At 42.4% G+C, this 27,609-nt stretch overlaps 1 protein-coding gene across 2 annotated transcripts in view; it reads left to right on the forward strand.

Annotated features, from left to right (window-relative positions):
* The window catches only part of LOC128760919 (contactin-3), a 107,517-nt gene that overhangs the window by 64,473 nt on the left and 15,435 nt on the right, over positions 1-27,609 (forward strand). Inside the window, exons 3-15 of one of the 2 annotated variants that reach the window (XM_053868660.1) lie at positions 2,442-2,565; positions 2,729-2,904; positions 4,606-4,701; positions 8,812-9,015; positions 9,517-9,619; positions 10,850-11,034; positions 12,238-12,380; positions 13,581-13,710; positions 13,985-14,135; positions 22,124-22,251; positions 22,511-22,683; positions 26,087-26,204; positions 27,133-27,291. In XM_053868660.1, the coding sequence (XP_053724635.1) occupies positions 2,442-2,565; positions 2,729-2,904; positions 4,606-4,701; positions 8,812-9,015; positions 9,517-9,619; positions 10,850-11,034; positions 12,238-12,380; positions 13,581-13,710; positions 13,985-14,135; positions 22,124-22,251; positions 22,511-22,683; positions 26,087-26,204; positions 27,133-27,291 (1,890 nt within the window). The remainder of the gene's footprint in view (positions 1-2,441; positions 2,566-2,728; positions 2,905-4,605; positions 4,702-8,811; positions 9,016-9,516; positions 9,620-10,849; positions 11,035-12,237; positions 12,381-13,580; positions 13,711-13,984; positions 14,136-22,123; positions 22,252-22,510; positions 22,684-26,086; positions 26,205-27,132; positions 27,292-27,609) is intronic. The other variant, XM_053868661.1, reaches the window with a different exon arrangement.

Below are 27,609 nucleotides of genomic sequence, written 5' to 3' on the forward strand. Positions count from 1 at the left end.
ATCAACTGAGGCACTAGAAAGAATAAATATCCTATTGTCACTCCTGGGCAGCTCTGCTGCCTCTCAGCAAGAAGGTTTGAATCCAGCTCTGGATCTTTCTGGGTGGACTTCGCATGTTCTCGCTGAACCCTGCATGGGCTTTCCCAGGGTACTCCGGTTTCCTCCCCCAACCCAAATACATGCTCATAAGGTTAATTCTCTCTAAAATTGTGATGGACTGGCGACCACTGGGTTGCGATGGACTGGGTGTAAACCTGCCTCTCGCCCAATGACCACCTCACCGGGACTATTTGCTGGTTCGCAGAAGATGTATGTATGTATGTATTCTCACTCCTAAGGCGTCACATATTGTCTGTTGCAGGAGGTGGGCAATTAAATTTGGACTGTTACTAGAATTAATTCAAATTATTAATAAATTAGACACTAAATAAAGGACCAAAATATATAAGGAACATGAGAACAAGCGCATAGATAGCTTGATATCAAATAATGCGAATGCATATTTCAAAAACTGCGGTGCAAAACATGCAACATTGTTACGAAATAGTCACAACACATTTTCACCAAAAGGTCAATTACAGTAAGGCCTTTGCTTGTTAAACTTATGATGATGTCATTGGTGCGTGAACTGAAAGAGGGAAAAAAAGGAAAATGGAGAAAAGAAGTCCTATAACCTTCTGTTATATTAAACGGAATGTCACATAAACAGAGACAGAGATTCTGCGGGATGGCGATCTGGTACTTCTGATATTACTTTTACCCATACTGCGTGCAGTACCTTTTGTGCCTTTTGTCTCACAGTGCTGAAAAGTTTGCTGTATAATCCAAGCTGGTGACACACTACAGATGCTGTCATGAAATGTCAAGGGAGGGGAAGCATGTGAATTACAATCATGATGTGTGAACAAGCAACACGGGAAGCTGACATCTGCAACACCCGAAGTCACTTGAAGGCCATCATCATATGACACCTTAAGAGTGACAGTATTGATAAGACAGAAAACACAGAGAAACATTCCATCATTATCGCTAAATTCAGGCTGAGAAGGAGGTCGACTACCTGCTGTGGTTGGTACTGTGAGTTCAGCAAGGATGCTTTTACTGTTGTATAGCTGTTAAAATTAGGGATGCTGCCGATCACCGATACCGATCACATGGATTGTCAATAAATTTGTAATACAATGATGAGGCCTTTTGTGTCCATGATGTCTAAAAATGAACTTTAAATCATTTTAATTCAGGCACGTTTTATATACCTCTTCAAGGTGGTAAAAAAACCTTGCTGAATGCAGCAATTATTCAGTCAAATGGACAACTGAAAAACATTAAACTTGATGTGAGACGTCGCAGGTGAATCTTTAGAGACTGTGCTATGTCCGTGAAATATTTACATACTGTAGTGGGACTCTGAGACAGAGAGCACTGCATTTATGAAAGTTCCCACTCCAGACGTTTTCAAACGTTTCAGATTCAGGTGGCTAACAAACGCTGCATCCGACTCCAAAACGGCGACGGATCCGGTCGTTTCCATTTCCGTGTCCATCTCCGCGTAAACAACACCTGCTGCTGAGGAACCAGCGGTCTCACTGTCATGAGCCCGGAAAACTCTCCGTGCTCCGTCAAGTGATGGCGCTTTAAACGGCGTGTTTAATTTGAAGGCACTTCCCTGAGCAGCATTGTCCCGTGCATGTGCTGCAGGATGCAAACTTTACATGACAGATTGAAAGAAGCCCCGCAGCAGACATGCTACTGCTTGGTGTGCAGCGAGTAGGGAGGAGCGGACGCATCACAAACAGCGGGGCTTCAACAGAGCGCCGGCTGTTACACATGATCAGTTGTTGTGATCAGCATTCACCGATCACGCTGAAATCGGCCGATCATAATTTGTGACTGATCAATCGGAGCATCCCTACTTAAAATATTTATTTGAGGAGCATTTGAAGAGCCGCAGATATCGGAATCCAACGACTACATTTTGAACGTAGGTCAAAAATGACACGTAGACCTGTGGCAAGAGTGAAAATAAACATTTATATACGGAGAGAATTCTGAGATTAAAGTCCGGATTCTGCTCTCCTATCTTCCGTAACTCACTGTTGGAGGCGGCTCCACATTTCTGTCACCGCTGCGTGAATGTAGGTAAACATGGAATCCTGCACATGCACGCATTGTGACAGTTAAGACACATGAGGAAAACACACACGTGTTGGCGCTGATTCTGCCTCTTTGCCAATGTGCTGCGGGTTATCTGTAGCTAATGGTTCTCTCATCCCGCTGTTCTACCTGCTCTCTGACAAGGCTTTATGAAAGCCAGAATCCATTCGAAAGAGTCGTGTTGGCAGTTAATTATATGGCTGAGGAGTTACAAACAATTTCCTGAGCACCCAGGGAAATATTTTGAAATAATTCAATGCCATCTGCTTTGTTTCTTTTTGACACAGAGAGAACACGCCACGGTCCTGTCTTCACCCAGGAGCCCAGTGACATTATTTTCCCACTGAGCGCTGATGATAATCAGGTGTTTATTAATTGCAAAGCCAAGGGAAATCCGCCCCCAGATTATAGGTAAGTGTTTTGACTCTGGGCACAGCACTGCTTCACTGTTAACGCCGCAGATGTGCTGTTTTTGAATGCCGACTTTCTTGTATGAGTCAGTTATTAAGAGGCCAGTCGCCTAGATAAAGGCGTCTCGCCGGTATTCAATAAGCAGCAGACGATTTGTTTGCAGGTGGAAGGTGAACGGCAGAGCGATGGAAACAGAATCTGATCCTGACTTCAGCCTCATAGAGGGGAATCTGCTGATCCGCGGTCCTCACATGGTCAGTCATGGAGGAGTATATCAGTGCATAGCCTCCAACTCCTTGGGGACTGTGGTCAGCAGGGAGGCAAAGGTGCAGTTTGCATGTGAGTACATCAAGGATTTTAAGAAAAAAAAAAATCTTTATGCTGTTTTTACAGGTTCATGTGTGTTGTTTTCAGAAAAATATAATTATTGTAATGTACAACATACACAGAGCCTCGCAAGGAAAAACTTGCATGAATACTTTGTTTGTATTAGTACTTCTTCAACACTGAAACAACAGATTGAAAGTGATGAAGCAAGCTGATCTGAAGTGTTCTCTGCTGTCTGTGTTGCACATGCAACAGTGGTGTGTCTGGGTAGATGAGGAATCATTAAACACCCCTTCAGAGTCGATGAAACCGTGTCCTATTGTTCAGAGGCCACTAGATGGCGCTCTTGGTTTAGAAATGATGTGAGGCTTCATTTAGTTGTTCAAGTCCAAGCATTTTACAGCAGACAGCGCCATCTAGTGGCCTGTGATCCAGACACGGTTTCATGAAACCTCATTAGCCCTTCAGTACTGTGTCATGACGCCTCAGTTACCCATCACTTTATGGAATAAGCAGCCCAACTTATTATGCTAGGCCTTCTCTCACAAAATTCCTTTATGCTTTCTCTTATTCCTGCTCTAGCAAATTGTTTTGTCTGCTCCCAGGTTGCTCTAGCATAATTTGCATTTCCTTCATTTGTCGTACCAAGTAAGCAGAACCCGAGCCAGTGTGTTGGAGCCAGTGTCAAGGTCAAATGTGCAGGGTATATTATTGCTGTTCTTATTGTCTTTGAGCTTCTGAGCGAACTCAGTAAATGCGAAATGTCCCAAATCTCACTTGTCAGGAATGCATCCGGTCGTCTTCTCAGGAAGACGTGAGTCAGGTATCAGGACTGGGAATAAAAACCCGATCGTCCATCATGTCTTCTGGCGGCGTGTCTGTCCATGCAATGACTTTATTATCCCTCTGCTCTGTCAGTGAAATACATGAACTGGATAGCACATCTTCATGTCGTAGAATTTTAATCAGTCGACTTCCGATTTGACCACCGCTGATATTTGCTTGATCCCTCCAGTGAAGTGGTTGGTATTTCTCACTGTCTTGGATTGATATGTCTTCCCCCTGATTATTCTCTCACGCAGCACAGCAGCATTTAATTAAAGGTGAAAGCATTCTCTAGAGCTCCGTCGGCAAGAGGCCATATCTTCACACCCTTTATTCCCTCTCTTCTTACACGTGCGGCGGGATTCACCGAGCCGTCATTGGGTTGACTATAAAGCAGTGTGTTTCAAAACTGCAGTTGTCACCTATGAAGCATCATTTATGCTCTTGTACGCATCCAGTTCAAACTTGTGTTACTGATCACACTTGTTCTGTGAGTTCACCAATATGTCCACAACGATGACAAACTCCAAAAGCAACATGGCAACCATGGAAGAAGTATTGATAATGTCACTCTTGCACAAAAGAGGGAAACCGAGGCAGCGTTGTCTGAGCCAGTGGTCGGTGAGGCTGTTAAATACTGTATATCATCTTCATGTCTCATAAGAGCTACATTTTGGGTAGTAGTAGAGCAGTGGTACTGCTCCATAGTAGAGCAGTGGTACTGCTCCGTTTGGTCCATATCCATAAGCTTGGAGGAAACGTGTAGTCATACGGACAGAATGAACACAGGTCACAGACAGGCTGATCCGTATGTAACATGGAGCGTTAATGGGCCTTAAGAGCTCTCACATGTTCAAGAGTTTTCTGATTTTCTTATCTGTTCAACAGTTCTGGAAAACTTCAGAAGGAAGATGAGGAACACGGTGTCGGTGAGGGAAGGTCAAGCTGTGGTTCTGCTCTGCGGTCCGCCAGCACATTATGGAGGTATGAAAGGCTTTGTCATGGAGACCAAAGTTTTTCACCATGCAACATGTAACACACGTCTTCGGACATGAACCTTTGATACTTTTCAGAAGGTGGACTAATCGTGAAAACAATGCCAGTTCTCCACAGAATTTGTAATATGTTGACATTGAGAAAGTGGATATTTGAACCCTATGTTGACGCTGAAAGTAGCATTGCAGGTCGACACACTAGACTTTCAATTGAAGCACACGTTCGGCCTTTCGCGGCATATCCTGACGCTGTAAAAGACGGACAGAAGGTAGGGCTAACCATTGGTGGCAACCCTTTCACTTTGCACGTGGTAATTGACAACGTCATTCATCACATCTACACTCAAATGATAAATAATAATGTTTAAAATAATGAAGTCATGGTGAAGTGCAGTACCTGGATTACAATGAGTTATCCAGATATTCTGTAGCTGGTTATGAAATATCTTTTATTTTTTTCAAGAAAGAGAAAAAGAATATAAATATTGTTACAACACAGTTATGCCTTTATTACTCTGTAGTTTACCACATAACCAAATAGTATACTGCATATAGTCAATGACTAGGGAAGTAAGTCAAAGCAAGGGAACGGGTTGAGCCAACAGGGAGTTACAGGAAAGCACAATACCATCGCCGCCTTGAAAGTTTCAGCTCAGAAGTAAGAAGTGTTTGGCTCATGCACCACAATGTCTGCGCTGACTCAAGGCAAAGAGGAAGTCCACTGACTGGGAATCGAACCTGGACTGTGAAAAGAAGCACCGGTGACCGAACTGCTTGTAGCACTGTCAAGAAGTTTGGTACATGAATGTTTAAGTCCTGTTTATGCGGAATTACTCTGTGTCGAACATGACACACAGTATCATGAATCTTCTTTACTGTCGAATCCACCTGTTTCACTTGCCATGTTGATTTAAAGCTGACTTCATGTGTGAATTGTGTGGTTGTGTCATGACCTTGTATGTTCACCGTGAGAAATGTTTTTCTTTAGTTTGCTGCATCCATATCAGTTGAAAGTGGAATGATATTTAGAATTACGAATTAATGACATTAATACAATTAATGAAAGCGTTTCATAAAGTCATCAAGAAAACTAGGAGGAGGTGAAATACCCAAACCTTGTCAAGCCTTTTTTCCCCAAAAAGAATAATCTTGAGTCCTTTTCCAATTAATTCAGGTTATCTTTTATCACAACCTTGAAGTATCGTCCTAATTGCATGACAAAGATTCTACTTTTTACCAAAGCAATTAGCTAAAAACCGCCAGCGCTGCCAATTTACCCACTTCTGAAGGGAAGCATATGCCGTCCAACTCCAACCCCAACTCTCTCCAGCTCTCAGCAATTTGCCTCGGAGTGTGAAATGGTTTGAAAGTTGTGTAGAGTAAGCTCTGTGCCAGCTTGCCTCAGCAGTCTTTATTGCTGCTCACTTATTATCTCCATGCATCGCTGCTGTGCTCTTTGTTTTCCGCACTTTTTTCCTCCCACCCCTTCTCTTTTGGCTTCTTCTCAGATGCCAGACTTTCCGCTCACTTCTCCTTATCCGTCAGAAGAGGGAGTTTTCGTTTGATCAGCTCCAGCTTCACCTGTCTAACCCCTCTGCTTTCATATCAATAGTTCATAGCCTCGCACTTCTTAACCCTCCCCCCAACCCCCGGCTCACTTTTGGAGCCCACATGATCTGCCGCTTCGTCTATAAAGTCTCCAGTTTCCGCAGCCGCCGTTCCTCTACCCCGATGTGGGCAGGTTATCGGTTCGTAATAAAGGCTGCCGGTTGCTGTCGCGGCCGACGGAGGGCTTATCCTATGTTGCCGCAGCCTCTCCGCTCCTGTGTCTGCATGCCGCTGATTAGCAGGCCCACAAAGTCGTGTTTGCTCCCGCGGCCATTCAGTTCCCACCAGCGCAATTTCACGCCAGCATGCCAGGCATCCTCAGCTCGCTGTATCTTGCTGAATCCTGCGTCCACGTGGGACTCCACACTTTGCCCTAAAGCCTCCCCACCCGCCCCTTAAAAGCCTCTCTTTAACACTGTCAGGGCACATTAAATGGGATTTGTCTCTCAAGTGAAAGATTCAACCTAAAACTCAAACCGACACATTGTCAGGCAAACACCATCAAGTATATACTGTAGATTATAACTTAAGATTGGACACTATCGAGTCAAGATCAGCCAATGGACCTTTGAGACCAGCCCATTTCATGAGCTCAAATATGGGTCCAGTTGTATTTTAAATTACCGAATGTTCAAATTCAAGTGTCTGAATTACACAAGTCATTGTCAATATAAAAAAAAACAGTCAATGGACCTTTGAGACCAGCCCATTTCATGAGCTCAAATATGGGTCCAGTTGTATTTTAAATAACCGAATGTTCAAATTCAAGTGTCTGAATTACACAAGTCATTGTCAATATCAACAAGATCAGCCAATGGACCTTTGAGACCAGCCCATTTCATGAGCTCAAATATGGGTCCAGTTGTATTTTAAATAACCAAATGTTCAAATTCAAGTGTCTGAGTTACACAAGTCATTGTCAATATCAACTATTTCAACTGCCGCAATGTCATTTGATGGATCTCACCTAAATAGACGACATAAGAATTTCTTGACTTCAGGAACGCACAAGTAATTTTAGAATCATGAAGAGAATTAACAATATAAGAGCAACGAAAGCTTTATTTTCAGAATCAGAATCAGCTTTATTGCCAAGGTCAATGAGGAACCCGCCAACTAGCAAAGTGCTTTGGTGCATCGGGCAGTAATGAACAAAACAAAATAATAATAAAAAAGAATAATAATAATAAGCCTAATCCAAATAATAAACAAAAAATAGATGAATAAAATTATACAATCCATGTATTATTATTAATAATATTATTGTTGTTGTTTATAAAATATGTATTTATGTGCAAGCTATATATATAATTTATATAATATATAATTTAGTATTTTGAGCGTGAAATGTGGCCAGTTTCTCCGATATTTTATCGTGTTTTCAAGCTCCATCCACAGTGAGCTATGAGGCGTTTACCAGAGCTTTAAATGTCCTCTTTCCTCCAGCAGCTCCTGAGTCAGAGAGGTATTTGTTTTGCATCACTTGAGATTTACAAAGAGCGCAGCGATGCAGCTTATTAAAAAGCAGCCACACGAAGCTCAATCAATAGGTATGTGGTGTATAAAGGAGTCGTGCTGAGCGTCAAACTGTCAGCGGACATGAGATTATGTGCCTGGAAGTCTTCTGTTGCTCTGAGACTGCAGCTCTTAGCAGAGTCGGTCTCCAATCGTCCCTAATCATGAAAAGGTCTGTCAGTTTTGGCCCCGACTTTCACTGTAATCATCGTAATTCACTGTTCTCCCTCAAGGAAGTGAGTGGGACTTTTGGCTGTCAGGGAGGTTGACTGCAGAATGTCATGTGTCTGATTCAGCAGCCGTCCCTGCAGACACGTCTTTCATTCACTTTATCCTCCTTTTGTAAGGTGATATGCGCTTAAATACTGGAAACATTCAAGTCATTTGGATGGTGTTCCCTGATGTATGGCTGCTCTGAAAACCAGATATGTGAGTCTTACTTTGTGCTAGCCTTGAAAACCAGCTTGTATAACACAAGAAAACTACTCTGTTAATGGTCGTTCATTTGAAAGGTTATCGACAAAACCAGGTAGAAAACACAGTGAAATCTCTCCGATTGCAGCGGTGGGCGGGCGGGTTGGATGGATGGGTGGTTGGGTGATTGGTGGATGGATGTGGGGAGGATTTGGGTGGATGGGATGAGGGATGCATGTGAGGGGATGATAATGGATGATGGTTGGATGGATCAATGGATAGGTGTATAGATGTTTGGAGGTGGATGGATGTGTGGGTAAGTGGATGGATGGATGGGTCGAAGGATGGATGGATGAGGTGGATTTGGATAAATTGAATGATGGTTGGATATGTGGGAAAGTGGAAGGATGGATAGATAAAAAAGTCATTGAACATATATTTTTTAATTGAAATCTCTGTGTTAATGTCAGTTTTATTTTCTTTTACTTTCTTCCTTTGGAACACTTGTGTGGCCTTCAGATATGCTGTTGCCACACTTCAAATTCTGGGCTCTTTCTTCCAGAGATCAAATATTCATGGGTGTTCAACGGAGATGGCACTTTCCTGAAGCAGGACGCCCGTCGTTTTATCTCTCAGAGGACGGGAAACCTCTACATCGCCAAAGTGGAAGCCTCTGATGCGGGGAACTATACGTGCGCAGTGAGAAACATGATGACCAACACAACAGCGTTCAGCTCCCCGACCCCTGTGGTGGTGCGCAGCGACGGTGAGCGCGCTGCCTTGGCGGCTTGTTGTTATCTCGACAGTGTCAGAGGGAGGGTGAGCCGCCCAGATAAATCGCTTGTCTCCAGCGTCACACTGTTTTTCCAGGCGTCCCCGTCATCCAAACCCCTGAACTGTGCAAGGTTATGTTTGCGAGGAAGCCTCTCTTTCTGCACTGAGACACATATTTACATAACCAGAAATGTAGTGTGCTTTGACGAAACCCCTCGGTGGCATCCGCGCAGCCAGAGCTTCACCGCACATACGGAACCCCTTCATGATCGTTTACATAAACAACTTTAAATCTGAGCGGAGGCACAATCCAAATTCATCCATCCAAAAAGCCAAATGCTGTTGTAAGCACTGTCAGCGTGCGCTCGTGCTTCCCGCCAGTGTTGCTCTCACCAACCGCACTCACATTCAATATGAATCACCAGGAACCCGGCTAGCAATGTTTTTTTTTCTGCTTTTGAATGATGTGATTTTGCTCTTATGCTTCATGCAGTAGTGATGGGAGAATATGAGCCAAAGATCGAGGTGCAGTTTCCTGACAGGCTGCATGTCTCGAAAGGATCATCAGTGAAGCTGGAATGCTTCGCCTTGGGAAAGTAAGTGTCACAGTCATTTGCCAGTCACAGCTTTACCCTTCACATAGTCACATTTGTGGAAACTAGGCTTCTTCTTTGTTTGTAGAAAGACTGGATATACGTTGGGCCTGATAAATTATTGGAAACAAGGTCACTACAAATTGATAATATAACCTCTACAGCAGTGGTTGAGTGTGAAAAATAAATAAAAGGATGTTAATCGTTGGCGAGAATGTCGTGTTTTGCAGTTGGAAAGTTCAATTAATCACACCATTTTTTATGAATTTATTTCAACCAAGGTTGCCTTGTGCTTGTCAGTGGGTGCACGGCACATTTATTTATTTATTAATTTATTTTTACAACGGTTATGATGCTGAAAAGAAAGGTTCAAACGGACAAAACAAAGTGTTAAACAATGCAGTATTACCTCAAAATGTGTGTTGTTCATGTGTTATGTCAAGTATGTGCTGTAGATTTAAATAGACAAAAACTGTTGATATTTATAGAAACAATTAAAAAGCATTATATTTACTATGTACCTCATAAATAATTTGCAGAGGCTTATAAATGGTGCTTTTAGTTTGTGAGGCTTCTTTTAAATAGCCTCTGAAAATTATGCCATTGAAACCTCATCAAACATTACAAAATATTATGGTAACAAACAGCCATTGTTACTAGTGATGGCTAGATGATGTATCATGAAACAGTCGTGCAGAGTGGATGAAACGGTGTTGTCCAGAGGCCACTAGATGGCGCTGTTGGTGTAGAAAAGATGTGAGGTTGCATTTAATTAGTCCAAACATTTTACAGCAGACAGCGCCATCTGGTGGCCTCTGAAAATCACGACACTGTTTCATGAAACCTCATCACTAATTGTTACCATTGTCTCTATTGAACACACCTGAAAAAGTAGTTCAGCTGAGCTCAGTAATCATTATAAAAAACTTTATTGATTCTGGTTTTGTGAAGCTTTTTCTGACGTCCCGAGTTTCTCACGTGAGAACTGTAAATGTGTGTTGCACAACATGAGCAGTCTGTCACGAGACCGTGCTGCTGATCTGGGAGCCACATACATCAAAAACAGTGTTTCATTCATTCTGTTCCCTACATTTTATTGTGAAGGATTACTTTGTGCGACATTTGCCATTCCTTATTTATCTACATTCAACATTTAAGCGCTGCTTTTTGAACTGGTACAAAGTATTCAGGTTTTACATTTATGTTGGGAACTGTCCCGTGTGGCCCCTGCAGCCCTGTGCCGTCCATCTCCTGGAGAAGAGCTGATGGAAATCCACTTCCTGGCAAGATTAAAATCAACCCCTCCAGCGGGGTTCTGGAGATTCCATATTTTCGCCCAGAGGACGCCGGCATGTACGAGTGTGTCGCAGAGAACAGCAGAGGAAGAAATGCTGCCATCGGCCAACTCATTTTCCAGAGTGAGAACCATTGGCTTCTTGTTTTTGATTTGAAGACGGTGGCTTACCTTCCCAGTGGATTTGTTTCATTCAGTTACGCATTATTTTTAAGTGATTAAGTTAATGCTGGATAAAGACATGTATAGTCATGTCTTTGTGATCAAGGTGAGAGACGCTGGAACAGGAGTGTTACATCATCCCATGGTGGTGACTCTAACCTCCATTTCCTTAGTCATATTACAAGCATTTCATGTGTGACACGAAAAATTCAGCCAGTACCATGAGGTTTTGCTCGATCCGATCCACTGCTTTGATGTTGCCCACCAATTTGATTGTCATTGGCGAACCGAATGCTGATCCAAAATATCCCAGATTGGAGTGTGCAGATCTATGTCGCTGCCACAGCCACAGTTGTTGTCTGTCAGAATGTGAGGAAACTAACCAGGCTTCTTACAGTGAGGACGTCGAATTTGAAAGTCAGGTTCTCTGAGCTCCAAGTCTAGTGTTGTAGTCGAGGCTGTGTCGAGACCAGAGACTTTGAGGGTCAGAGACTTTGAGGGCGAAGGACCAAACCCAGGCCAAGACCAGTGAGGGCGAACCCGAGACCAAACTTGATACAGAACAAACTGCCAGTTGAAGTGTTAGCATTTGATTTATTTTGAAAACAAAAGACTACTGGTTCTTTTGTGATAAGTGTGTCTATATGACTATATACTTTTCTTTCTGTATTCAGCGTTCGGATTGGTGTCTTGGGGTCTCACAATCTTGAAAGGGTCACAACTACAACGCTATCCAAGTCCCGAGAATTTGCCGTCTCGTCCCAAAAGAAGCACACATTTTCTGAGTCATTCTGCCGCTTGAGTGCTCAAATCTACTCACCGTCCCTTCTAACCCTTAAGGCTCATCGTCTCCAAAATCACACACAAGGGGTTTTAAAACTGTTTCTAAGCAACTATAAGACAAACTGAACAGCAAGTGACCGAGCACATGTCAAAACAACTGCTGAGATTTGAGAGTGTTCTTTAATGCATTGGGTTGTTCACATATTATATTGATGCTCAGTGCTGGCTTGTTAAACCATCAAATCAAATGAACATCTGACAGACAGATCAAGGCATTGATAAAATGTATAAGATAGTATTTAAATGAAGAGGAACAAACGACTGAATGTGGTGCAAAAGCTGGTTTGGAAAAAAGTTTATTATAATTTTTTTTTTTTTCCAGATGTTGAGCATCTGCACTGGCTGCAGACGCTGAAAGATGCTCACATGACGATAGATGCAAACTTGCAGTGGGAATGCAAAGCCATTGGTAAACCTCAACCGGTGTACAGGTGGTTGAAGAACGGAGAGCTGCTGGCAGCTGAGGTCGGTGTCCATGACTGCAGCTGTTTGTTTTTATCTCATATTTAAAGTCTTGACATCATTTGGTTTTTAGTTCTTCATGTTTGCCGAGGTTTTATGAATATATTTTTCTTTTAAAAAAATAGGTTTTTGCTTCACGTCATATTGTTGAAAATGTACTTTGCTCCATTGCATATTTTTTCTTTTTATAATATGGCTGTTTCATAATCCGTGACTTGTGGTCTCTTCCGTGTAGTGCGCTCACAAAACGTAATGTTTTACAAAACAAAACTGTCCCATCTGACAGTAGATAGTAAGTTGAGCTTTCCCCTCAATATCATGAATGAATATATTGTGCATGTTTGTTGCATTCATTTTTGACCACCAAAAAGCATGACTCTGACGAATTACTATTTTGATCTTCGACTACCGTAAAGACTAGTCAATATGTATGTTATATATGCTGTGTACAGCTTGACGAAAACATCCGACACGTCTGATTGTAGTGTTGTAAATAGTCGTTTAAAAATGATAAATAGTACCTGTAATTTGTTATTAAAACGTGTGCTAAACATTTTTTGAAGTTTATTCAAAATATGATTTGAATGTTATGACCATCTAGCATCTCATTTAAGTCTTTGATGTGTCTGTTTAAATTAATGTTACTGTCACTGATCACGTTTCCATGGGTTGCTGTTCACCAATATATCCATCAGGGGGAGCAGCCCACAGTCAAAAGCTTATGACAACAACAAACTCCATAACAAACATGCCTACTGTGGAAGATGTATTGATAATGTACCACTTGCACGAAAGACGAAACAGACCCAGTGTCGTAGGAGGCGGTGGTCGGTGAGGCCGTTTGATATATCGCAAGAGGAGGACAAAGAATTTCTGCCATTGTTATGTCTTCTTTGTGTGTCATTAGAGCTACAGTACGGATCAAGTAGTAACAGCAACACTGCTCCCACAATTTCCGCTACTACTGTTTGGTCCATGTCTGTAAGCTTTGTGGAAACGGGCAGAAATACATATGAAAGAAAACACAGAGCTCGGACACAAGGCTCTGTCCGTATCTATTAAAAGTTGGTAAACTATAAAAGACTATTTCTTGCTACTTCAAAGTTCATGCTGTCAACAACATGTGCAGTACCTAAAAGTACTTTATCACTCTTTGTCGTGAAAACGTCCAGAAAAGCCATTAGCTGTGATCTCATTTTTCAGGGAAGGGTCCAGGTGAATGCAGGGAGACTGACTATTTCCAGGATAAGTCAGTTGGACTCCGGCATGTATCAGTGCGTCGCAGACAACCAACACGGCTCCATCTTCGCCAGCGCTGAGCTCAAGGTTGTTGGTAAGTAATTTGTCTCCTCCTCTGTCATTTGAGCTGAACCGGAGCTGAGCAGACGTACAGATGCGGCGGAGTAAAAGAGAAAAATACAGCCAGCCACTGCTCTGCTCCTTTAGTTTCCATAATTATTCTCATGCAATGAAGGAGGCTGTGTGCCGGAATATCATTTGTGTAATTAACAGAGATGCTCTTGACATTTGGTGCTGATGCACATCTGTTGCAAAAAAAAAAAAAAAAAAAAAAAAATCGCATGACATTAACACGGTCTGCTCTGCAGCGTCGCCACCTGATTTCACCAAGCGCCCCGTGAAGAAGTCCACAGTGGTCCAGCGCGGGGGCGAGGTCGCTCTGGACTGCCGCCCGGATGCGTCTCCGAAAGCGACAGTCTCCTGGTGGAGGGACGGGCAGCTCCTGAAGGACGATAAGAGGTAGCGTATGCATGGCTGCTCATGCTAGCAGCAACATCTGTTCTTGCGCTCATCATCCTTCCGAGGCCTTATTGTCATTTGTGCTTGGAAGCAAGGGGACTTTTAATTACCGTAGTATTACATAATCCTCCAGTCTATAAACACTGGTTACCATCAAGTCTTCAACGTATTTATTATTCCTTTACAGCTTGCAGTCAGTAATTGTTCATTGTGGCTCCTTTTTCAGAACATATCATCATACCGTCTGCAAAGAAAAACAACATATTGAAAGTGGTTGAACTGTTCGCTTGGTCCCACTACTCTGTGGCTCAGTGTGTTCCTTTAAAAAAGAAAAAAAAAAAAAAGGTTGACTGTGTTTTTCTGGGGAAACATGACAGGCCGCACTGTGTCATGATTAAGGACAGAAGTCTGAGCAGATTTTTCTTCTGTTTCTAACCGAGTGTCAGCAGAGCTTGATGTGGGCTGCTTTTGTTGAAGCGTTCGTAATCCTGGCAGGAAACCGCCAAATACGTCTAGTGCAGTATTGAGTCAAGTCAACACTTTTCAGTCTGTCGAGCGTCGGATGAAGCGCCTCAAGGCCACGGTTAAAATGCTCGCTGTTTTACAGTGAACCGATTATGACATTAAAGGGTGATAATTTACCATAAGTGCATGCCATCTAGTGCTTTATGCACTGTGTTGAACTTCTGTAGGTTTTGTTGAGGACAAGGAACATGAATTCCTTCTCATTTTAGTCAGTCGGGTCATGACATGCAGATATTTTTATCACTATTTTACGTTGGCGTGCAGCACACTTTTCACATTCTACACTCGAATTGACTGAAACCTTTTTTACTGGCTGTTTCTGTCTAACTTCTAACAAAATATAAAATTAAATGAATAAATAAATGTATTAATAAATCAAATTAAAGTGTCTTTCACTATAAACTCATGGCAGTTTTGGTCATCTTTGATGCACTATATGGCAAGAAAGTGTTTCAGTTAAAACCACACCGATGTTTGTGACTACTACTGTAGTTAACCAAAAGTTGGCTCGAAATCATTTGTCTGGGTGTCAGAAAGTACTGAACACGATACGGAACGCTGCCCATCATAAAGCCAGAGAGAAGAAAGGAGGCAGAGGGGCGAGTTGTGATGTTTGCTGAATTGATGACGATAAAACGCAGGACTCGAGATGAAGAGAAACCATCTGTCACACCAAAGGAAGAAACAAACACAGGAAATACGTAGACAACTTGTGATGGGTTGGTGAGGTTTCATGAGACGGTCAAGGTTTTCGGAGCTCAGTAGGTGGCGCCTTTTGGTTTAAAAATGTGATGTTTCATTGAAATAGTTGTTCAAAGCCAAGGATTTTACATAGATAGGACACGGTTTCATGCAACAGCCTCTTTGAAATCCCCAAATCAATGCTGCTGTATTGGTAACTTTTGACCAAACTCACAAAGGCCATTTAGTACCTACCCCAGCTGCCAGTCAAAACCACACGTTCCTATTTCCAGGATGCTGAAAACATTAATAATGAATAGAAACAATCAGAAGGCAAAGCTTCTCTGACCATGATATTTCCTACTTCAGCTTATTTTACTGCGGCAGCTCTATCTTGTATTTCAAAGAAATGTTATGCATTTAAATTCTTAAAAAGGTGAGAATGGAGCTGTTTACAAAGATAAAACGTTGTTTGAAACGCATATTTTTTTTCCTCCTCGAGCCAGTAAAATTAGTTTAAGCAATATTATTTTTGGATTTTCTTGAACATGCTCAGAGTTTGCTGAGTCACAACCTTTTGTCGGTTGAACGCACACCCACGGGTGTTTTAAAAGCACCACACGGAAAAAAAAATAATTGTTGTTCTGCCAGGACACATTAACTCAGCAGCCCTTCAAAGGCACTGTGAATATAATATGCCTGTAAACGCTAGTTCAGAGCACTGCGACTTGGCCAATGACCATAATTGACAGGCAGAATTTTTGCTTCCGCCGGCAGACGGAATGCGCTGGGCGGATGTTTGATGACATCGGCCTGTTCAGTCAGAGGAAATGTTCTTTGAATGAAGTAGATGGGCCCTGATGGAGTTTTTTTTATGATTTGTGCAAACCTTTGATGTTGGTCTGTGTTGAAATAATAATATGCAGGTCTTTTATTATTATTATTATTTATTATTTTATTAGACATGTGACGTATGGTGTACAAATCCTGCATATTAAGGCCTTTTGTTTAATTCCGTGGTCCAACAAGAGAGAGTTGTGGTCGTCCAAATGTCTTCGCGAGCAACTCTTACCGGAGGAACTCTTTAGTTTTTTTTCCCCGGTTCGCCGACAAAAAGAAGCAAAATAAAAATGCCAAAATAATTGTCATATTGAAATGATTTAAGTAAGTTTTCTAAACAATTGTTTAAAGTTTCAAAAAACACCTGCGTTTTTCTTGCCTTCAACAGTAGCGGAATTAATAACAGCGCAAGTTTGCGCCAGAAAATAAATACGGCATCCGCCAATGCAAAGCTGCAAGCCTGAGAATCTGCTAATTCCCACAGAATACATCAAGTTTACTAGGGAAAAACGGTCTTTTCACAGACACCGGGATGATTACTCTATGCCTGGGGTAGTGCATTGGCAATAATGATCGGAAATAAATGGTGCGTTCCAGTTCTTCTTGGATGTTTGAAATTCGTAGCTCTGCTCGTGGATAGCTTTCGTGGACGTCGACGTCATCTTTTTCAACCTGGAGTGCGATGAAGTTGGACTTCCAATGTCTGAGGGAAGTGGAAAGCAGCATTAGGGCGTCCAGCTAAAAACAACGGGGCGTCCATTTTCTCATGCTTTTCAGTTCATTTAGCCTCTAGCTAAAAGCCTGTCCTGTAATGAATGTCAATGTCAATAATATTTTTGATGATGGCGCACATGTTCGCATGTCCCTCAGCGCACGGGTTTTGAATGACCCTCAGGTTCTCCGACAGTATGCTAGATCAGGTACTATTGCAATAGTGATTTCAGGGTGGCTGGTGAGGAGAGATGAAAGGGGGAAGGAACTTTTGAAAGGCAAGTTTAGCCACATCGACAAGGCGGAAGTTATTCGCCAGCCAACCTTATGTTAACTTGTTTTGTTACTATCAAACGGAAACGTAGAGCGTCTGAGTTCGTGGAAAAGTATGTTTGAATCTTGGGTTAATGTTCACAAATATGTCACGTCTTCATGAATGTAATCGGTTCTCTTCCTGTTCTCCATCTCAACAGTCTAGTGTCATCCAACAAAGTCTTCTATTTAAGTTGAATTCGTCTTGAACTTATAGTTTTCTTTGCCATTGTCACGAAGAACAGAACACCTGTGAGAAGCAGAAAAAAATAATGTGACATGTGAGAATTCACTCAAGTTAAAACTTCTAAATCCAACACGTAAAATGCATGTGGCCATGTGGAGAATAAAGCAAGGTTGCTGTTTCTTTTGTATACAAAGCCCTGTGTTTCATTCCAGCCAGTGCAACAACGTGAAAGCTGCTATGAAGATGTGCCTGTCTAAAATAACTCCCTTAACCATCAGCAAAGCAAAATCAAACTCTCAAAATTATATCGATTGACGGTAATTCTGTATTAGGAAGTAAATAAAGCACAGACAACTCGAGGTTCACAAATACCTGAGTTCGCAGATGATTTTAACCCTGGTTTTCAACTTGCTGTCTGGTTCTAGAGATCACTGCCTAATCCCTCAGATCAAAAGCAGACGAGTGTTCAGACCCAAGCACAAACTGTTAATGAGTGCAGATGCATGAACCGTTCAAAGACTTGGTTAAGTCCAACTTTGTCCAGAGATCAGACTGGCGGCACTGGCTGTGCATTCAAATCCACCAGCTCTCTTTTGTGTTTCATTTCTACGAGACAGTGTTGAAGTTTTACGTCATTGCGGATGAAGCCAAACTTGAATACAGTTGATAAAACAAACTATTATATTCATTTAAAGTGACAGCACAATGTGTACTTTTGCGTTCTATGTTGACGCCAAAGTCAACTTCGCGCATCGCATGGGTGTTTCATTGGATGCAAATGTTTTCCCTCCCTGTGACGTTCCAAAAGGAAGATTGGATGCCAATCGGGAGCTACTGAAATATAACACCTAATACGTACAATACCATCGATCACGTCTGATCATTAGAAGGAGACATATAGACCAAGTAACACAACCTGAACCCCAACCTCAGTCTTTCCTTTGATGCAACACGCAGCCTACGATGTCAGGAAGGTGGAACATGGCCAATTAGAAGCGTACCTCTGACTGACTTTGAAAATGTCCACTTGCAAATAGCTGCTATTTGAGACCCGGGGGTGAGAGTATGCTGACTCGAGCAATTTCAGCCAATACACTGGAAATAGTCAGTCGCTTTTCAGTTTGCATTTCAAATGAGGGTCTGAAACAACAAGGGTTATTGGCCTAAAGGAAAAGGACTAGCTGTTCTCGCTCCTCGAGGGGACCACCTCGCTTACTACCTTGCTCATCTTCGCCTTCAAGGGGGGCTTGAGAGGTGATGCAGTGGATGGGGTCGTGCTGTGCTCTGCGGGGGAGTTTCCCTCCTACACGGTTATATGCTCGGACAAGTTCTCAGCGGTTCTTCCGGAGAAGGAGCTCACAATGAGGACTTTTTTTTTCACCTCATTTTGCAGAGGCAGGAGAGGTGCCGCTATTGGTCAGTGGTGAGGTGTTAGATGCGATATGATGCAGAGGCCCCTCTTATGGCAGTGTTGGCTCTCCTCAAGTCAGCAACAACCTCCTACTGATACCGATCTCTGATACAAAGCCCTTATTAATGAAGCCCGGACAGACACAGTGGAGCTTCGTCCACATCTGGAAATGGATCCAGCGGAATGAAAATATGACCACGAAGTAAAAATAATTCACACCAAAACATGAAATCATTTCAGTTTGAATTCTATTGAATTTCATGCCACATCAGGGAAAGAGAAGCCGTGATCGGTTGTTTATGCAGTCAGTGACCCTCTTCAACTTGTTCAGAATCTCCAGTCTCCTCCAGCTCCCAGCTCTGCCTGTGACCACTGGGATTGCCTCATTATCATACTTTCCACGTGGTGGTCGTGAGGAAAATGCAAAACATCACCGGGCAGAACCTGTACGTTGCATTCTTTAATGGATAGAAAATAATAATACTAATAAAAAAAAGTCCCGGTGCGGAACAGTTTGTCTACAAAGCAGCTAATTCTTTATGTTTCTGTTTGTTCTCAGCTCATTTCCCCGCGGGTCGTGTTCCCAGCAAGGCCCCATCACTCAGCATTTGATATTTTTGTCAATAAATCATCTCAAAGCACTATGTGTCAGACATGCTCGGCAGGTCTCATCTCTACCCAAGTGAATACACATTTATTCTTGCACGTCGATATCAAATTGTTTGACTTTTTTTTTTTTTTTTTTTTGAGCCGACTGCTCGTCATGTTTCTCTTTGATTTGCCGCCTTTCAAAGGTCACCGCTGGAGCACATTATTTATGCGTAATGTTTACGTGCCGCTCACCTCTGGGAGAGGGTGCTGCTGCGGATATTAAATCGAGGCTCGGAAGGAGTCGAATAAACTTTACGTACTGGGCTGAGGTGTACTTTAGAGCGTTGAAACTACGGGGAATAAAGTTTGTAAACACCGCAGCAGTCGGAGCGAGAAGGTTTTTTTTTTTGTTTGACGATTAATTTGAGAGGAAATAAGAATTGCTGCAAGTCCTTTATAATGAAGATAAGGGCAGAGGTGGGGGTTCTTCTACCAGCCTTCTCTGAGAACTGTAAATGAAGCTCACTGCAGTTGTTTTTTGACTTGCATTTATTTAGCGTTGTCTTCCTCTGCAGCTTTTCAATAGCATCATAGAACTTTTGTGAAAATGTTGCTCCTTTCATTCTTTTTGTAATTACTGATTTATGTGCATTGTGAATGCAGTATTGATACGACTTTATGATTCATTATGTTTTTGTACACTGGGCAATGAGCAAACCAGACCCTTTGACTCCATCTGATATTAAAACAGCAAACATCATGCAAAATCTTGTGATACGATGGAGTCCTTGTTCGAATTGTGTATTGTGTTTTGTTCTCCAGTGAAGGAATTATGCCTCAAATGAGGCCATAAATACACCAGGGTTCCTCTAGTGGGTAACCTTCTGTTTTGTCCACTCTGATACAATGGGTGGCCTAAGTCATCTACTTCCGCCTCATGGCAGTTAACAAAACACTATGAACGGAGAGATTAAAAGTTATTTTCCAGCCTGAAACGTGCCATAGATCTCACATATGATGTGCAAAATTTGACACATTCTAATGCCATCAGATCGCCGCTTTCTGACCGGCATCAAAAGTTACTTTAGGTGTTGCATGAGGTGTAGTGGCGAACTACAATGCTCGTCGCAGGTGCTCACTCAATAGTCGGTCGAGTGAGAGTCAGCATACAGCATAAGCTCTACGGGATCACAGTAAGTTGTCAGCTACTACCTTTCTTAGATGAACACTTTTCGCATCTGCCTTCGTGCTGGAGCAGTCAGGTTCTGCTGTGACGCCACACATGCAACGTTTGATTTGTAGTCTAAATAATTGCGTTTTCACAAGCAAATAAAGCGTAAATTACACAACAAACATAGTCAAAACTCACATCATTATTTAGCATTTAAACTGAGGCACAGCACATGTGTGATCCAGGCACAAGGCAAAGCAAAAATAACTTTCATCTCCCCGTTGACTTCCATTCATTTTTTCCCGATCTTAGTGTCCCATGGAGTGAGGAGACGGAGACTAAGCCTGATATGTCATTTAAAAATATACAGTGACTCATCATGACTTTCTTGTTATTTAACAGTTGCCTAGTTCTGATTGAGAAATTGCTACTATCGCCAAACAAGCTATTAAACATGCTCAACCTGAAAGCAGAGGCCGCCAGGAAAGGAGTATTGAAAGATAAAACTGAGAGATTAAAGAGAGTAGGGAGAGAGAGAGTGGGAAAAGAGACACGGATTGTAAACATTTGTTCTTTTGTTTTCTTCGATTTTATGTTCTTGAAATACACTGATAGAGTCCTACATTGCAACATATTTTCAAGACAAAAACTTGAAAACCCCTTTTAAAACTAAACTGGATATAGCCGCGAAGAGCATTCATAATTCGCTTTAAACAGTAACAAGTTTCCATGAGATCCCATTATTATTTTTTCTTATTCTCAGTCTACAGTCAGAAAAAAAGACTTCATGAACAACAAATGTGATAGTTGAAGCCATCTATCCCGAGACCGAGTCATAACCGAGAACAAACTGGATACAAAGCACAGAACCATTTGTCTCTTTGTCATATTGAAAAATACATGGACTCCTTGCAGATGGAAAGGCCAACTGGGCTGCAATAGAAAGCTCTTGTCATTCTTTTCAAAATGATTCATGAGTGTTGAGGCACCAATGACTGCAGTCTCGGAAAAATTAAGTGCTGAAATGTTTCCATTAACAATCTGCTAAAATGTCAAGGAGTCACATCTCAAACAACTTTCTTGCGCACACTGAGCATTAGCTTATAATGCGTGCCCCCACCATGTCATTCTGCTGCTCCATTCTATTCATGTTCAAGTAGCAATCAAGTGTTCTAAATGACGCTTTTCAACCATCACTGGCTGAATTTGTGCCTTGTAGCCCACATTCTCGGAGCAATTACGCCTCGATCCAGCATTTGAGATCAGGGTTTCAGCTGCTTAACACGCGTTAGATTTGTTCTGTTTATGCGTTCGTGTTGCAAAAGTTGAGGGCAGCTCCAGGTTTCAAACAACGGTGTGTTCCTCCCCTACAGTGAGTGTCCTCCCCTTCAGCTCGGATGATCCTTGTCTTAAGATGCATGCAGACCAGAAAATAGATCTTTTTTCACAAATATTTCTCAATGATATGTGAATATAAGACCCGCAAGTGCGTGTTTCATGTCGTCCTCTCTCAGAAACCATCTTGGAAAAGCCAGTGAGAGATGTTTGTTTCTCCTTAGACGGACCATCATGCTTGACGGCACTCTCCGCATCAACAACCTCAGCAAATCTGACGAAGGCAGATACACGTGCGTGGCCAGGAATCAATTTGGAAAGTCGAGCAGCTCCGGGACGCTGGTGGTCAAAGGTTGGACTCCACCTATTTCCGTCAACTTTCGTTAAAGGGACATGAGACATATTCACTGGAGTATGAAATTGATCGTGAAATATACAGACGCTTTATGTTCCTGCCTTTTGACAGATGTATATGTCTTCCATGTCAGCTGCGAGTTATTGTTCCTGAGGGTCTCAGAAAGATTCATCTACAATTCTATTATATATAAAGAACTGCTTTAACGTCAGCATCTAATTTTGTTGCTCCTCTTTTTCTGTCTTGGGTTCACCAGAGCCCACCAAGATTATAGTTCCACCGCTGAGTCTGGACGCCAGTGTGGGCCAAAGCCTCGTCCTGCCCTGCGAGGTTTCCAGCGATTCCTCCCTGAGCCCCGTCTTCAAGTGGTTCTTCAACGGCAAGAGTGTTGATTTCGGCAGACAGGAGAACTTTGAGATGATTGGAGGGGTGAGATTTTGGTTGCTCTCAGCGTTTTAAAGTGGTATAAAGAAAAGGAAATGCTGAGGAGTGAGTGGAGAGGTTCATCATGAGATGAGGATCTGGTTGTGTCTGTGTCTTGGTGAGAGACAACAGAGTGAAAGTTTCATGTAAGTTTCAATGGTGCACATACGCCATGTCCAGAGAATTATCATACATTGTCAAATACCGTATTTTCTGGACTATAAGCTGCAACCTTTTTCTCGCAGTCTGAACCCTGCGATTTCTAAAACGATGCGAATTCAATACCATATTTAAAACACCAGCACTTGACAGAGCGCAGTGAGTTTTCTGGTGCTCATGAAAGTGAAACTGCAGGAACCAGGGGTCACTCGCCACTCTGAGCGTGACATTCAGAACACGAAGCGTATTTCCCAAGAAATGATCATTAATTTCACCGCGCCAGATGAGCAGCCTTTATCAGGTGTTGTTTTAAGACGGAATCAACCGCGGCCGAATCTGCTGCTGTGCTGTGTGTGTCAGATGCAGCGTTCGCGGTCCACCACCTGAATCTGAAACGTTTGCAAGCGTCCAGAGTGAGAACTTTCATGAAAGAAGTTGAAGACAGCTGCTTCAGCTGAGTGCTCTCCCTGTCTCTCGGAGCATCCCGAGGTTTTACAGTCTAAAGCGCATGCTCTTTGCTGGCAAAAATATTGAGCCTCGTCACATGAAACCGATGACATCACGGGCGTTTTATTTGCCTTTAAAGCGCTCAAATTGCACTGTTTTCGCCCGCGTGTCCGCAGCTCTGCCAACAGAGACGATCTGCTGGAGGGTGAAAACAGCACTTTTTGAACACTTTAAATGTAAATAAGATGTGAGGAGTTCATGACTGGGGTTCAGAACATTGGCAAGATTGTTTCATCAGTCAGTCTCAACTCATTCAAAACTAGAACTAGAGGATTGCTAGAAGTGGTCCTCATGCATTTTCTGTGGCGCAGACAGCAACAGTGCACCTGCGGCTTCTAGACCGGTGCGGCTTATGTATGAGAAAGATCCGTTTTCCTTCTTAGATTTGGTGTGTGCGGCTAATATTCCGGTGCGCTCTATAGTCCGGAAAATACGGTAATTGTTAATAGTGAGCTGCTGAAAGCATAGTGCTGCCGGTTTTATTCCAACTTGCGGAATTTTTTTTCAGTAAACTCCTTCACTGTGAACTCCACACAGATCGGACCATTTGATCCTGTAATAACAAGAGAGGTTCATCAAAACACAAGTGGTTGTTCCTGAAAACGTGAGCTGCATGTGCTGTGTTTATGAGGCCTTTACAAATTTAACTTGGCAACTCAATGGCCTCCCTCGGGATCTAATTTGAGCTGTACTTTCCTACTCGAGTGACCGGGATGAGCTCTTCAGAGATCAGATTTTGGAGTTGACTGAGTCTGGTCCAACACGCACTACTCCCTACTACTCACCGATTCTTTCTTGTTGGCTGAGAAATGCATCAACTGCGGCAATAAATGAGACATCCAAGAGATTATTTTTACTTTTTTCCAATTTTTCAAATTCATGAAAATCATGTATTCAATACATGACACCTGGTGGGTTCACCTTTGTGTGCTGCATGGCTTAGAACACAAACCTCCACCACCGCATACCATTAAAGACCACGTTGATGTCCACCTGATGAGGTTGCTACTTTTTTAACGTTTCCGATCTTTTGATGCCACTACGGAATCATGCGAGAAGGATTTCCAGAGAGTGAGTGAAGTCACAGCTTGTGCACGTGCAGCATCTTCCACTGTGGTTGCAGCTACTGAGACTGCTAATGTTGCTAATGTTTTGCATCCGTCTTTCTTCAGTGGTGTCTCATGGGAGAAGAATTACCGTAATATCTTAACTATGATCCGCTAATCCAGCTAATACATGGATTTTACAGACTACAGAGCCTCATGTTGCCAAAATATTGAGCGTCGTCACATCAAACCAATGAAGTCACAGCCGCTTTATTGACATTAAAGCTCTGAAACTGCGCTGTTTTCGCTCGAGTGTCTGCAGCTCCGGCCACGGAGCTGGTCTCTGAAGAACCAGAGACGAGAAGCAGCAGATGAGACTGGCTGTGGTGTCGGAACTTGAGTGAAAACAGGGCATTCTGGGTGCTTTAATGTCAATAAAAGATGTGAGGAGTTCATGATTCAATGAGATTCATGACTCAGTCTCCATGCTGGAGCCTGTTTTCAAAACTAGTTTAGAAGTGACCCTCATGCAATTTTAAGCACCACTGACCTTTCTACAACGCAGACAGCACCACTGCACCCGCGGCTTATAAACCACTGCGGCTGATGTATGAACAAGGTCTGTTTGCCTTCTTAAATTTAGTGGGTGGGGCTAATATTCAGGTCCACTCTATAGTCTTGAAATTATGGTACAGAGAGACATTTTGTTTATTTATTCTATTCTATCTATTTTATGAAAACCTTTAAACATAGTTGTCTCTTCTTGCTGCCCCTCTCTCTTCAATGTGAGCCTTAAAAAAAGGTATAGAGCATTATCTACGTAAATGAAAGAACAAACTCATCAATGTCCATTTTGGGTTCAGACGTATTTGCAGCCATTGTAGCAACAATCAAGAATCGTAACTTAAAATCTAAATGGAAATATAAGCCTTCAAGAAAGTCAGCTGCAGAAAATGTTGACCCTAAAACCTCACTTTGAATGATCAGTCAAAAGTTGTTTATCATTTAGAAAATACACCTTCAAGTTTGTTTGTTTTTTTTGCCATGCCCCCAGCTGCTCTGCACCGGATGGAAGAAGCCGACTCAGCTTGAAGTCTCACAGGACACGATACTAAAGGGCTGTATTTAGAAGTGCAAATGGTTCGCTGAACAGGAATAGTTAAGGGAAACGTTTTTTGGGGCTCTTTTGCCAGCAGCCTGGAAAAAAATACATTCACTTTATGCAATTTTCCTTTTTCAATCCGCCAACTACGATGACATTTCTGCGGGCAGAAGGTAAACATGTGCAAATCAATCAGCCTCTGCTTCGACAAAGGCGCTTACATTGCTATGATTACGAGATGGAAGCGCGCTCTCGTTCAGGTCGACTGAAGGCGCTGTAGAACGCTGACATTTCCTCTGCGAACTCCATCTCATCACATTCGGTCTCCCTGAAGAAGAGTGCCTGCTACAGTACATGCCAGTTGTCTGGAGCCATCTCTCTGAGCTGAGACATAAATAAAAACGGATTTTAAAGGACTCACAATGCAACACTGAATTAATTTGTTTTGGTTATATTTTATTCGTGCCAGACTGATGGTGAATCCTCCGAGCTTCCCTTCTGGAGGATTTACAGCCCACGACTGAGAGAGACACATTTCATATTCACCCAGGGTTTACTGCATTTTAAAGTTGATGTTTTTGTGGCTTCTTTTCAGGGATTTGCTGGTGACCTGATGCTGAGGAACGTTCAGCTGAAGCACTCGGGGAAATATGTGTGTATGGTGCAGACTGAAGTTGACACAGTCTCGGCAGCGGCGGATTTGATCGTCAGAGGTTTGTTGTTTGTTTCTTCTTTCCTGTGAAGTGCCATCGCTTTGTGGGAAGAGTCCACCGAGGTGTTCTTGACTGTGAGAGCTGTTAAAGCACGTGAACAGGGTCTCTATTTATCTGACAAATATCCCCATTTTTGCAGTTGAACATAGATTGACAACCTGAAAAAAAATAGATGTTGGAATAGTAAGTTTCCTTTAGGTACAGCATACGACAGAAGTTTGGACACACATCTCATTCCATGTGTTTTCTTCATTTTTATGACAACTTGGGCTTTCACTAGTTTAAAATAAAAATCGCAGTTAATCGCGTTAAAACTTGTTTTAGAACTTTTCAGCGCCTCTGAGGTTATTCTAAAGAATATTCTTGGCGGTATCTTTTGTGTCGCGATGTACTAAACAAATGTTTGTGTTGACAACATCTTCCTTTGAGTTACATTTAGAACAGACACAAAACGTTTTAACTTGAGATTAAAATTTCATTTAAGTCATCTGGGATCCACGTTTCAGACTTACAGTTTGTTCGGCCTAGTAATGTAAATCGATGAAGGGCCCGTGTTAAAGCTCAGGTGAAATCTGTGTCAAGTCTAGCTGCTAGTTTGAGAAGGTAGATAGACACTTTAATGCAGTGTAACTGGGAAAAATACTGGCTAAAACAAGGATTGAGCAAGGTAAAGTTTTCTTTCTGTTTTGGAGCATATGATGGGACCTAAAACGGAACCTAGTGCCACGCCAATGATAATTTTAGTGACCAGTATTCTGTTTTCAGTTTTGTGTCTCAGATTCTTGACATATTTTATGTAGTCGATTCTTTGACTGACTTGAAAATTTTGGTTCTGTGCCTTGCTTGGATGAACTGATGTGAATTGACTGATGTCCTGTCATGCAGCGATGTTAACTCAGATGGCTCTGTTTGACACTTCGGCCCGTAGGACCACCCGGTGCGCCGGAGAGCCTGGTCGTGACTGACATCGGTGACACGACTGTGCAACTATCCTGGGGCTCCGGGCCAGATAATCACAGTCCCGTCACTTCGTACATCCTTCAGGCACGGACCCCGTTTTCGGTTGGATGGCAGACTGTGAACACAGGTGAGTTATTGATCCCACTATTACAGTTGAGTGTGAATCACAGTGTGCTACAGGGTGACCACGCCATCCCTTAACCTTTTAAAAAAAATGCATGACAAAAGTAAGAGAACATTTAAATGACCAGCAAGGATTTCGTTATTACATGTTTTGCAATAATGTTCATGTTATTCAGTCCAGTTAATACTGCAAATATGGAAGATTTTCACAAAACCCAGCTAAAAGAATAAACAAGAACCGTTCCATTAGTCTTAGTTATTTTCTGACATTTTATGGTACCTGTCTTCCTCATTGCAGATGGGATTTAAACTTCACCACAGA

This window comes from Synchiropus splendidus, chromosome 6 (assembly GCF_027744825.2).
Source record: "Synchiropus splendidus isolate RoL2022-P1 chromosome 6, RoL_Sspl_1.0, whole genome shotgun sequence".
NCBI classification, from domain to species: domain Eukaryota; kingdom Metazoa; phylum Chordata; class Actinopteri; order Syngnathiformes; family Callionymidae; genus Synchiropus; species Synchiropus splendidus.